At 43.6% G+C, this 13,730-nt stretch overlaps 1 protein-coding gene and 1 long non-coding RNA gene across 4 annotated transcripts in view; both read left to right on the top strand.

Moving 5' to 3' along the window:
• LOC144588868 (uncharacterized) overlaps positions 1-13,730 on the top strand; it is a 175,557-nt gene that overhangs the window by 25,577 nt on the left and 136,250 nt on the right. The window lies entirely within an intron of this gene.
• The window catches only part of SMG7 (SMG7 nonsense mediated mRNA decay factor), a 113,125-nt gene continuing 111,599 nt past the window's right edge, over positions 12,205-13,730 (top strand). For all 3 annotated transcript variants that reach the window (XM_072998125.2, XM_072998124.2, XM_020795109.3), the window contains exon 1: positions 12,205-12,633. In XM_072998125.2, the coding sequence (XP_072854226.2) occupies positions 12,605-12,633 (29 nt within the window). In that variant the 5' untranslated portion in view covers positions 12,205-12,604. The remainder of the gene's footprint in view (positions 12,634-13,730) is intronic.

Below are 13,730 nucleotides of genomic sequence, written 5' to 3'. Positions count from 1 at the left end.
GAGTTCAAATCTCTTCTGTGACTCCCAGGTGAGGGGCCAGATGAGGAGATGAGCCACACCTCCTGTGGCTGGTGGTGTTAAGTGCCTTGCCCACTGGCATTGTCTTTGGCAAGTTGCATGGTCTTTTGCTCTGTTAATACTAAGATCTGTAAAACTTGTTCCAACAATGGCAATGGAACCTCTCTCTCCCCCCCCCCCCTTGATCTGCCTCTCTGTCAAACCAATATTTCGGGGCATTCCATCATATTCTGCTCTGCCATGGAAACAGGAAGAGAGCGGATCTTGAGCCCAATGACAACATTACACATGTAGCTGCCAGTTAAAATATCTGGCCAGTTAAATATCTCACTTACCTTGAAAGCCCCATTAGGGTCACTGTAAATTGGTTCCGACTGGATGGTACATTACAACAATATACTTATGCAAGTACACTTAGGTAGATTTAGTAAAATCCAGGCTTTACATTGCTCACAGACAGCATACATTTTCACATTATTGACAGAATGCTGTTTCAGCAAACCTGTTTGTATTAATTCTCAGCTGATTTTTCTTGTGCCTCCAATGGACACCAGCCTAAATGTATGCTTATCCTGTACTATGCATGCCTTTGATCTTTCCCTGCAAATTTTGCCAGCCTGCCTCGCCTTCTATTTTTTCCAAGTCAGGAAAGTGAACATCAGCACAGCCATGGAGGGTGCTGCTGCTGCTGCTGCTGCTGCTGCTGCGGTTTGCAAATGAGGAAGTGAGGAAAGAAGAGCTGCCCTTAGGAACTGGAGCCACCTGCAGGGCTACCAGCAGAAGACGGAGAGCACATTTTTAATTACATTGCTTCAGTCATCATGGGGTGCTGCACAGGATGGCCAATTGCCATAGATCTCTAATTTTAAAAAGACCACCTTTATTCTACAGTTCATCCCATAAGCACGCAATTGTTGGCCACAGACTCCCGGACACAAAGTGTGAGGAGACATGGGTCGTGTGGTGATCCTACTGGAGAGCCTCCCATTCCGTGTCTGCTCCATATTGTGAGGGGATCCCTTGGACAAGGTGCCTCTTCTTTGCTTCTCTTGCTATTGCCTTATGCCATCTCCCAAGGGCAGTACCTGGCAGTTTTTGGACCCAGGGCAAATAGCACTGTCTCCTATCTATTCAACTACATGTTTGAGAGAGAAAAAAAATCTGAGTACCTTCAGTTAGCCCAGCCTAGCTAGAGCCCAGTTCCCTTTTCTTCTCTTTGCTCATACGTGTCTAACACAACTGCAGACTTGTGCTGTCTAAGCACCACTTGAGCTCACATGTTCACCACACCTACGTTTTAAGTGGCTGCAGTAAACAGTGCATTGAGATTCTCCAGCCACCAATAATATTCCAATATCTTTGAAGCTAAAAACAGAGTTTTAATGAGTGGCAGTGATGAAGGTAGTAAGTGCAGGGGAAGAAGCATGTGATGGTGTTCAAGGGCACACATGCTTTTGTCCAAATCTGCACAAGACTCGTTTGACTCTCATCATGGAAGTGTGCTAAGGTATATGGAGTTCTTTATCAGTGTATCCATGTCTCCTGCATACCAAATGTAGGGATTTACAGGAGCACAAAGTTCCTGGCAACTTGAAGTGGTTGGAGCAGCATTATTAAAATATGAACTCATCATTGTATCATATTCAAACTATATTAAGACTCAAGCTGGCCATCATTCATAGTTCCTTCTTCCACAAAGGATAGCACACAGATTGAAGTAAGGATAATTATATCTTTCCAGCTGGAATTAATTGTTCATCCAATTTCTAATATTTATATGTTCACTTTGTGTTTTTTAAAAAAACCTATCAGGGCCATTAATAAAGCATGGAGCTCCTTCTTCAATAAAATCCAAAGGAGCAATGGAAACCCATAACCAGTGACTGGAGAATGTGATTGACTAGATGTGGGCTAAGCAAATGAGGCCTAATCCAAATGATATAGAGATGCTCCTGTTTATTGGGGAAATTTATGTGATTGTGGGTATTGTTCCTGTTCCAGAAGAAGTCATAATCCTTCTGAAGATTCACCATTGGGGGGGGGGGGGGTTCTCATAGGCCTAACTGTGCTCCTTTATACAGTACTGTACTCTGATGCTATCAGGGATCAGTAATGCTTTTCCACAGCTTCAGTTGCTATGGAATGGCTGTTTTTGTTGGGGAAAGTACATCCGGCCACAGCGACATCTAGTTTGGTCACATCAAGACTTTGACTACTACAAGCTGTCTCTGCAAGGCTGTTATTGCAGGTGTTTCAGAAATAACAACTACTGAGAAGGCTGATCCTGGGTTGGCACTGGGAAAATTCTTTCTTTAGCACAGCATTCCTGTTACTTTGGAATTGTGTTGGTTCGCAGTCAGCAGTCCCAAGTGCTAATGTTGACACCGAAAGCTCTAATGGGCCTTAAGCACAGGGTATCTAAGGATCAATTACTCCTGTACGATACACCCATCAGAGGGAGCTCTGTTTTGTATGCCCTCAGAAACAGATGGTAGGTGGGTATGAAGGACTGGATCTTCTTTTCAGTAGCACCTAGGCTTTGGAACTTGCTTCCCTAAGAGGCGTGTTTGTCTCTTGTTAGTAAATGCTGAAAACCATCCTCTTCTGTCAGTTTTTTAAAATCATAATTGCCTTTTTCCCAATGTGTGATTCTAGTTTCTTGTATTTTTTAGCTACTGGTATTTTCTCTTCTTCTTCTCATTTGAGTAATTATCTTTTGCTGCATTTTCTGTTTAAGTTGCAATTTTTACACACCAGTTGGTTGCTCTTTGCCCATAAAGGAAAGCAGAAATAATTTGTTACTTACTTTACTTATTCAAAATGCTACCTCATTGTAAGCTTCCCTGTGTTTCCCTGTCCTGCATTATTGGCTGTTCCTTGCTGGGCATGTTTTACGAAATATTAAAAGCACCAGGAGTCCACTAGGGCCAACTTAACTTTCTAGCCAGTCACTACTTGTGGCTATTCCAGGCTTTTATCCTCTGCTTTTCTCACAGGTTTAGAAAAGAGGATCCTGTATTTCTCACTGCAGAAGCTGTGAGAAAGGCAGGCCCTTGGAAGGCAGGAGGTTGGAGGCTGTCAATAAAGATTGCAAGACCATCATGAGGAGCCGTGTCCACCTAGTCATAGGGGCAAAACCTATGGTACTCAAGGAGACAAAGCACCTGGACTGATCCTATCCCTCTGCTCCAAGCCCATTAAGATCACCCTAGCAACACAGGCAGCATCATACCCAGGAGCACAGGGTCAGCCTTACCCTAAAATGTGAGAGGGAAGACATTCCCCACCCTGTTCACAAGCTGCCATCTAGCACATTCAGACAGAAGCCTGGAGACAGAAGCACAATGTATCTCTGGCAAAGCAAAATAAATAAATAAAAAACAATCCTTGAGCCCTATCCACAAGGAGGACACGTGCTTTGGATAGGGCCCCTAATGATGAGACAGGAATGGGTGCATAATGACAAGACAGGGGCAACAACGTTTCATAAAATGTATTGTCCTTAAGGAATCAGTATCTTTCTCACTATTCTATCTGTCGGTTTCCTGACCAAAATCGCCTTCCAAAGAAGGCAGGAATGGGACACTGAAAACATAGAAGCAGCACAATCATGTTCAGTCTCATAGGGCTTTGATGAAGGCAGAGGCAATACAAAGAATGATCTATGATAGGGGGAGGATTTCTATGACATTTCACATTTTCTCTGCAACTTACATTTGAACTCATAAATCCAAGCATGCTTATGAGTAATTTAGCCTTTCTCACCAGATTACTCATAAAAATGTTCAAACCCACCCATAAGCTCAAACATAGGTTGCAGAAAAAAAATGTGACATGTCATAGAAATTTTCCCCACTATATACAGTAACTGTCCCCTGTCCTGCAATTCATAAAGAACTTTGAAGAGGGATAATTACTGCTAACAATATGATGGATAGAATTGTGGAAATCTGGATATAATAATATGCAGGGTAACTGATCTTTATAACACTGAGATGTATAATGAGAACCTAGCACAGGATGCCATTTGTTGTTTACATACATACTGTAATGCATACGTTCAGCTCAGACAGTACCTCCACCACCATGCTAATATCACAGAATCATAGAATCATTAAATTGGAAGTGGCCTCTAAGGCTATCAAGTAACCTTCTCGCAGTGCAGGGATACAAATCAAAGGATATCTGCCAGGTAGTTGTCTAAATTTCTCTTGAATGCCTCCACGGTTGAAGAATTCACCACTTCTCGAGGTAATTGGTTCCATTGCCATATTGCTCTAACAGTTAGGAAGTTTTTCCTCAGATTCATTTTCCTCATATTTCCTCATATTGAGCCCATTGTTGCATGTCCTGCACTCTGGGATGATCGAGAACAGATCCTGTCCTTCCACTGTATGACAGCCAAGTATTTGACAGCCAAGTATTTCCACTGTATGACAGCCAAGTTATCATATTTTCCCCCCAGTCTTATTTTCTCAAGGCTAAACACACCCAATTCTTTAAGCCTTTCCTCATAAGGCTTGGTTTCCAGCCCCCTGATCATCCTTGTCACCCTCCTCTGAACTTGTTCCAATTTGTTGGCATCCTGAAGTGCAGTGTCCAGAACTGGATACAGTCCTCAAGATGAGGCCTAACCTGTGCTGAATAAAGGAGAACTAGTGCTTTGCAGGATTTGGAGATTATACTTCTGTTACTGCAGCCTAAAATAGCATTTGCCCTTTTGGTAACTATATCACACTGTTGGCTCATATTCAGCTTGTAATCTACAGCAATTCCAAGATCCTTCTCACTTGTAGTATTGCTGAGCCAGGTATTCCCCACCTTGCAACTGTGTGTTTGATTTCTCTTTCCTGAGTGCAGTACTTTGCACTTATCCCTGTTGAATTTTATTCTTTTCTTTTCAGCCCAATGCTCAAACCTATCTAGATCGTTTTGAATGTTGTTTCTGTCTTCTAAGGTGTTAGCTATTCTACCCAATTTTGTGTCATCCACAAATTTGATTCACATTCTGTGTACCCCCTAATCCATGTCATTAATAAAAATATTGACTAGCACTGTACCCAGGACTGAGTCCTGAGGTACCCCACTTGTTACCTCCTCCCAGTTGGAGAAGGAGCCATTAATCATCACCCTCTGTATAATATTCTGTAGCCAACTGTGTATCCACCTGACAGTTGTTCTATCCAGTCCACATCTAGTTAACTTGTTAATCAGAATATCATGGGGCACTTTGTTAAAAGTTTTGCTGAAGTCAAGATATACTGCGCCTATAGCATTCCCTCTGTCTATCAGGGAGGTTATATGAGATAAAATTAATCTGAAAAGATTTATTCTTGACAAATCTGTGTTGGCTTCTAGTTATTAGTGCATTGTTTTATAGGTGTTTGCATAGTGACTGTTCTATAATTTGTTCCAGAATTTTTCCTGTGATTGATGTCAGGCTGACTGGCCTGTAGTTCCCAGGTTCCTCCTTTTTTTCTCTCTTTTTGTAGACAGGGTCAACATTAGCCTTCCTCCAATCCTCTGGCACCTCCCGTTTCCCATGATTTCAGAAAATAACGGACAGTGGTTCTGAGAGTTCTTCTGCCAATTCCTTCAGTATTCTCAGATGCAGTTCATCCAGCCCTAGAGATTTGAACTCCTGCAAGGTAATAAGGTATTTGTTGACTGTTTATCAATCTCCAGCTGCAATCCTGTCCCCTCCACCTGCACTTTTGTCTGGAGAGTCATAGTCTGCCCTTTGGGAAATAAATGAGCTAAAATAGGAATTGAGCATGTCTGCCTTTTCTTTGTCATCTGTTGTCATTTTTTCCAACTCTATTTAATAGCTGAGCCCCTGTTTCTTTCCTTTGTCTTTTGCTATGCACATATCTGAAGAATACTTTTATGTTGCTTTTAGTGTATCTTGCTAGCATCAGCACATTCTCAGTTTTTGCCCTCCTAATGCCATCCCTGCATTTCCTTGCTACTTGTCTGTACGTACTCTTCCTTTGTGGCCTGGCCTTCCTTCCACTTCCTATACATGTCTTATTTTTTGTTTTCATGTCCTCTCTGAGCTTTTTCTGAAGTCACACTGGCCTTTTTTGCTGTCTTCCACTTTTTTTCTTGTTGGAATTGTTTGTAGTTGTGCCTTTAGAATTTCCTTTTAAAGAACCTCCTGCCCTACTTGGACTCCTTTTTTTGTTAGGCTCTCCTGCCATAGGACCTTACTTATCCTTGTTCTGAGTTTATTAAAGTTGGCTTTTTAAAAATGCAGCATATATGTGTGGCTACACTCTGCTTTTCCTTTAAAATCAAGAATTCTAATAGACTCTCAAGAGCCTCCTCCAGCACCACAGTTCAAAAGCATCAATTCTTTGGTGGTCAGCTTTCTTTATGGTCCAGCTCTCACTTCCATACATCACGACAGGAAAAACCATAGCTTTGACTATTCAGACTTTTGTTAGCAAGGTGATGTCTCTGCTTTTTAAGATGCTGTCTAGCTTTGTCATCGCTTTCCTCCCAAGAAGCAGGCGTCTTTTAATTTCGTGGCTGCTGTCACCATCTGCAGTGATCATGGAGCCCAAGAAAGTAAAACCTGTCACTACCTCCATATCTTCCCCTTCTATTTGCCAGGAGGTCATGGGGCCAGTGGCCATTATCTTAGTTATCATCTTAGTTTTTTTGATGTTGAGTTTCAGACCATTTTTGCACTCTTCTCTTTCACACTCATTACAAGGTTCCTTAATTCCTCCTCACTTTCTGCCATCAGAGTGGTATCATCTGCATATTGGAGGTTGTTGATATTTCTTCCGGCAATCTAATTCCTCTCATCTTGGTTGCAAAACAAACCCAGTTCATGAGCATGTCAAATCAAATCCTTGGCCTGTCCCTGAATAGCCTGTCTATGTTGATTATGCATAGGCCCTTACACTCTCTTCCTAGATCTAGCCTATGGTCCATGTGACACCCAGCTCGGAAAATGCAATGCATTCTCTGGATGAAATGGGTTTTGCTTGATTACAAGATATATACAACCATCTGGGCAACTAGATTAAAGAAAGTACTTATGGAAATGATACACAAAGACCAGACAGGCTTAATCCCTAATAGGAAACGATTTTCAAATATAAGGTCAATAATAGACATTTTGGAATATTATGAAACACATCTAGAAAAACAAATGATGCTGATCTTCCTGGATGCAGAAAAGACCTGTTCTGACAGGTTCTGATGAGGTTGTTCTCACATTGGTTGCTCGATTGGTCTCAACTGGTCACACACCTGGAATCCTCCTTGGGAAGATGCTTATGCAACTGCTCTTGTGTTCCATGTTTAGGCAATAGGATACTGTCTAGACATAGGCTATTCGTATTCATCTCCCAAGGGAGACTAATATGACGAACCACAGATACCTGGGCTGTTTGGACTCTTCCCCTTGAAGTGGCCGATGCCGCTTGCCATGCACAGCCATCGTAAATTGTGACATGCCAATCATGGAAGTAGCCTGGGCATACTTCCCCACCTCCCTGCACAGCCAACCACTTAGCAGCTGAGTGGGGAGACATGTCAACCTGTCCCCTTGCCGGAGTGGTTGGCTGTGCAGAGAGGCGGGGAAGCACCAGCAGGGCTACTTCCACAATTGATGCATCATGAACAACAATGGCCATGCACAGCAAGTGGTAAATGAACCGGCCAGTTTTGGGAGGAGGGTCCAAATGGCCCAGGTACCTGTGGGGCTGATATTCATATGCATCTCCCCTGGGAGATGAACACGAATGTCCCATGTCTAATACTGGACAATGAGTCTGTGGCAAATATGAGACTTGTACCATAGACTGTCTCATCCAAACACAAGTTGGATGTGATTATCTAATTTTTAGTCATATCAAAATTCTTTGTCTCATGTTTCACCATGTTTCATGAACTTTGCTGTATGTTGTAAGGGCTAGCATTCTGTGTAATAGACATTATTCATTTTACATTAAAATAAACATACAACTCCCTTTCTTTGATAAAAAGCTTCTGATATGATGAAGATGGAGGAAGTGGCTGTGTGATTGGGTTCTTTCTCTAAAGGGGCGGACCCTTCAATTCAGCGGGGAAAAAGGACGGAGAAAATGATAACGGTTCAAACATGGTTCCTTTATTCTTTTGTACATCTTGGTTGCTATCACAGAAAGGATCTAAGCAACTTAACTCAGACATCAGCTTGTAAGTCTTTACATGAACTGTGGTTATATTCTTTTCCTCTATTATTTCTTCGCCAGCTCCAACGGACCTTGTTCCGTTTGTGGCCATTTCGGGAAACTCAGGGTAGCGCAGACTGTCTCGCAACAAGGGTGTTTCACCAAATTCCCCTCTAGATAAGGAAGGTAGTTGGAGGCACCAATGAATGTCACTTTCTTCCCTCCCTCGTGCGATTGGGGTACCGCTACCATGCTCCATTCCACCTTTGGTCTTATCTGTCCCCTATCAGTAATATTGGGTGGGTCAGGCAGTAGACCTCTACCAGTTCTCAGGTTAGGAAAAATTCCAGGGTAATTCTCTTATTCCATACCTTTTCACCTCTGTCTCTTCAGTCTGTGTACTTTTATCCTCTCTATATCTCGTTCTCCTCTTGTTCTGCCCCCCTCATTCTCTTCTCCTCCCTCTTTTTTTTGCTCATCTGGTCTCTGCCAGAAATATCTCCACAGCCCTGTTTCTACCGATCTTTCCTTCCTCTAGTTTGATTAACTCTTCCACCACGCAACCAGCTGTCATCTCCTGTCTGATCTCAGTAGAGGACGGCACACTAAACATCTCTCCTTCACAGGCTGAAAGCATCTAAGTTGTATGGGAATGTCAAGGCATTATGAGTCTGGCAGTCTTCATGCCTTTTATGCTTCACACAGGGTACCTCTCAGAAAGCTACCAGACCAATCATGTCTCAAAAAAGGCACGGATTATCAGCTGAAAGCTGTTACAGATATCTGAGAATACTAGCGTTTTTTGGCTAAAGTCCCCAGAAATCTGGCTGGGGGAATCCCTGCAGGCTTCTGAGGGCTGTAGTTCAAAATACACAAAAATCCCATGCCTACTCATAAAGGCTTCCATATGCTGCCACTCCATTGGCTCCCCAGCATGTGGGTTGCAGGAGGTACATCAGCTGGCATGGGGGCCACTCAGTAACTGAATCCATCACTGTATGCTGTGTCAAAACTTGCAGCTGTAAAGATAACTGAGCGATTTGTTTAATCAAAGATACATTTTTTATGTTTTTCTTCTTCACCCTTCACCCACATATCCAGCTGTTAGAAGCACATGGTGGTGTAGAGGCTATAATGTTATGATGTATGAAAAGTAATTCACGGATGGGGGGGTATTTTGTTCAACTCGCAACAAAGACACAGAAAGTACAATAGAAATGGGTGGTGGATATGGAATCACAAAATCATAGAATAATGGAGTTTGAAGGGGTTTGTAAGGCCATTGAGTCCAACCCCTGCTCAATGTACCACAACAGAGGCCCAAGGATATGAACATCGTGATTTTGTAAGCAGGCACACAATTTTGTACTTTCTCAGATCCCAGAGATTGCACCAAAACTTTCCTTGTGTTCCTGCTTCTTGGAGAAAGATACCTAGTACATTCAACCCTGGAACAATACTGTGACATACAATCTCAGCACCTTTCCCTCAAAGAACTATGACTGGGGAACCATTTAATGTTATGAAAATTACAGTTGTCTGTCTCAAAATGACATATTTTAATTTCCTCCCTTTTCTTTTACAGATGCACTGTCAGATGTAGTGTTAACCTCCTGAAGCAAACTAGTTTATATGTATCTGATGAAGTGGATGGACTACAGTCTATGATAACTTATGCCAATTGAAATAAGTCTCCGTGATTGGGTTCTTGTTTAACATTGGGCAGTTCCTCCCTTTTGGGCTCACAGACTATGGGAGATGCATTTGGTTGCAACAACAGTTTAATTAACTTCAATGGTGTGGCATAAGCGATAACCTCAGTAGATCCAACAAGACCTTCAACGTAGGTAAAATTGGGCTAACAGTCTTTCATGTTCAGAGTAACAAAAGAGTCCAGCAATGCGGGTTTGGTCCAAATTTCTTGCAATTGGTGGGTTTCCTCAGGGGCTTTCTCTGTTGGCACAAAAAGTCCCACATGTCTGGCTCATTTGCCTTCTGTCAGTGTCCCAGCTCAGTTGTTTGGGTCTGGATGTGCCTCCATTTCCAAGGCACCCCCCCTCCTTTCAGGATACATGTACATGGTGCTTTCTATTGATTCTGGACCCTCTTAACTATACCTCCATGCCCCCTTTCTCACTATTTTTTTGTTCTCTCCTTTCCGTTTCTCTCCAGTATGAGGGTTTTGGGGCAGGCTTACTTCTCTGACACCTTCAATCTCTTCCAAGGGAAACTTCATTTTCACCATCTTGTGGAACCAGGGGTCCTCCAGCTCTAACCACCCCTTTCCTATCAGGATTCCCCCCCCTCTTCCTCCTTTTCCTCTGCCCCTTCTCTCCAGTCTAAGCCCTCTTTTATTTCCTCCTTGATCACTACTCCCATCTCTTCTCCTGTCATTAGACACCTTTCTGCTATTGGTAGAGCTTTTCCTGCCGCAATCTCCCTGATTTTTTCTCCTTCAATTTTCCCACTCTCACTTTCTTGTATTCTCATCTGTGCCACAGCTGGCAGTAAAATGTACACAGTGCCGAACCCTTTGGTAACAGACGATGGAGGGGATGGATCACTAGGTCTAATGGTTTATCTTCCTCACAGTTTCCAAGATTCCTCAAGATTCAGTATTGCATTTTTGGTTTTTCCGTCTCTATGAATCTCTGAATTATGAACAAAACATCAAGAACAATAAAAACACTTTGGATGAGCCATGCTTCAGCTTGGATATCTACTGAATCTTTGTGAATCAGTCTGATTTGGTTCATAATTTGGCTGAAACAGACACATACCATAATATAAATGAGAATTTTGAACTTACCTGGACATTCTGGCTCTTTAACCCAAGAAAAATGGTTGATATCTGCATTCTACTCCAATTAAAACGTCTAGGTCGTCATCAAGAACATGACAGGCAGAACACATTACAGCAATTTATTAACTTGTTTACATAGGCATAATTTATAGCTGGACTGAATAATACAGCTGTGACAGATCCCAACTCTCTATCAAAGAAGAAAAAATTGGGACCTAAGTTATCACTGGCAGATTTTTAAAGTATCCAACAAAGGAGAGTCTACTACCAAAGGCAGACACCACTGATAGTGAAACATAAACATTGCAGGACTTGGGCAGGTGAAAAAAGGAAATGGTAACAAAACTTCTAATATAGCAATTTATAGGGTTGACATTACTCCCTACATGTTACGATGTAAGAATTCTTATTAAAACGTAGTGAGTCCATGTTAGAGACAAACTTTTATGCTGAAACCTCTAAAATCACAGACTTGCAGGTGCTGTGTATCATTAACACGGCTGCATTAGGAAGAGCTGGCAGTTACTAGTACAGTATATATGAAACACAGCACCTCTTCTGAAAGAGACTCAAGTTATTTTGAAACCAAAGGCAGAAAATCTCACAAGTGCCTTATCCCTTTGACAATAACAGTTAATAAATTAGCCACTGCATCGCCTTTTCATGACCCTGCTGCCTGAGACAACTGTCTCACTTTGTCCGGCTAACCCTGCTTCATAAACAGGTGGGTACAGAAGACATCCATGAATTCACAAGCAAAAAGAACTCTACAGAAAGTACGTTTCAACTGTGAAGGCGCAATCTTGCGTAGACTATGAGTACGTCCCATGGAAATATGTGGGATTTTCTTCCCTGCCAACATGATTCGGATGGAGCAGTACGCAACAAGTCCGGTACGCAAATATTAGCTGGTAAGTCTACGGTGAGGAGGTAAAAAAAAAAAAACCTAGGATGAGAAATGGAGGCTTTGAGGTGGCTGCGCTCCAGTACTGGGGGTGGAGAACCAGCTGTGGTTACCATGGCGATGGCTCACACCGCTATTCATCCCTCCCTCCTCCACCCCCACGCACTCCTCGTTGCTATGACATCAATTCAGCCAATCGGCAGCCCGGTTGAAAAGCCGGCCCTTTAGTGTTCGAGCGAAGCGGGGAAGAGTTTTGCAGTGCACTAAAGAGGAAGTGTGTCTCCTTGAGCTGGTGCCGCCCCCGGAAGTAGGCGTTGAGTGGAGGGGAGGTATATTGGCGGCGAAGCTCGTCCAACTCTTGGCTGCTCCCGGCTTAGTCGATTCTCGTAGAAGTGAGCGGAGGCGACGGCGCTGTCAAAGGTGGAGTCGGTGGCTCGAGCGGGTCTCGCGAGAATCACCTCCGTCAGTCAGGAGGCGGAGAGCGGAACCGTTCCTCTTCCTCCTCCCCTCGCTGCTACCTCTTCCCCCCCTCCCTTCTCCCGCCTCCTCCCCCTCCAGGAAGAGTCTGGGCCCAGCACGGGAAGATGGCGGCGGCCGGAGGCGGCAGCAGCAGTGGCTGCGGCGGCGGCTTCTGGACCGCGGAAGGGCCCGAGCTGTGAGACCCCAGCGCGGGGCCGGCGTGGACGGGCGGTCAGCGAGCGGAGGCGGAGGATGAGCTTGCTTTGCGCTCAGTATCTCCGGTAAGGAGGACGAGGGGGAGAGCATTGGAGAGGTGGTTAAGGGGGCGTAAGGGGGTGCCCGTAGTGGGGGGGGGATACGAAGACCTCATGGAGTGGGGGGGGGAGATGCCCTGAGGATTTCCACCCGTTAGGTATCTCTCTTCTCACTCCAATGCGAAGGCCTTGGAGAGGTTAGCGTGCCTGTGAAGGATGCTGCTGGGTTAGCCGCCCCTGGAAAGGATTCCTCTATCAGGTGGTGGTGATGGAGGAGGTGGTATTCATAGGAAGAGAAATGGGGGAACGTATTCACTGACGAGAGATTCTTCAGAGTGTGTAGGACCAGTTTAGGTTGTTCTTCCTATTTTATGCTCACCTAGCAGGAATCTGTCTGGGGGGGGGGGGAATTGCATGTATAAAATGTGAGTATGTTAAGAATAGTGGCATTTGAAAGCCATTAACAGTACCTACAGAAGATTCAGAGAGAAATTAAATAGGGATTCCGCTCCATTCCTTTCTTGTTCAGTGCACCTACACTCATGTTCTGAACATACTAAAATTTAGGCTGTAAAAAGGAATTTAAATTGCCACATGGGACCCGAATGTAGGAAGCATACATTAATATTTGAAATAAAGTATTTATGTGTGTAGGGGACACTAAAGGGCAAAAAATGAGATTAGACCTATTATAGTGGACTGATTCTTTTGGTGGGCATGTTGAAGGGAACACAGTGAGAAATAAATGTGCAGAGCAGAAAGAGTGATGTTTCATGGCTGATGGAAGAGAGGATGGTTGGATGAGCAAATGAGAAGACGGCATGATGGAGAAGAATAGGCTATTGAGGAGAAGAGAGGGACCTTCGATCACTTAAAGGCATTGTGTACTGGCAAATGAGAGGCTCAACATGATACTTCTGCTGTCACAGATATATTTTAATTCATATATATTTCTGCCAGACTTCTGCAGTACTGATTAGATGTGCCACAGTAGTACTGTGCAGTTCTGCTCCACCTGTTAAATGGCAGTAGTATTTAACCCCAGGTGGTGAAGTGAAACTTAACAACTGCAGTATCCGTGTACCTATAGCTTCTCTGTTTAAGAAGTGGCAGCATTGCTTTCT

The sequence above is a fragment of the Pogona vitticeps genome, chromosome 4 (assembly GCF_051106095.1).
Source record: "Pogona vitticeps strain Pit_001003342236 chromosome 4, PviZW2.1, whole genome shotgun sequence".
NCBI lineage: Eukaryota > Metazoa > Chordata > Lepidosauria > Squamata > Agamidae > Pogona > Pogona vitticeps.
The sequence above is the reverse complement of the archived record's forward strand: the minus strand, read 5'-3'. Positions and strand labels throughout refer to the sequence as shown.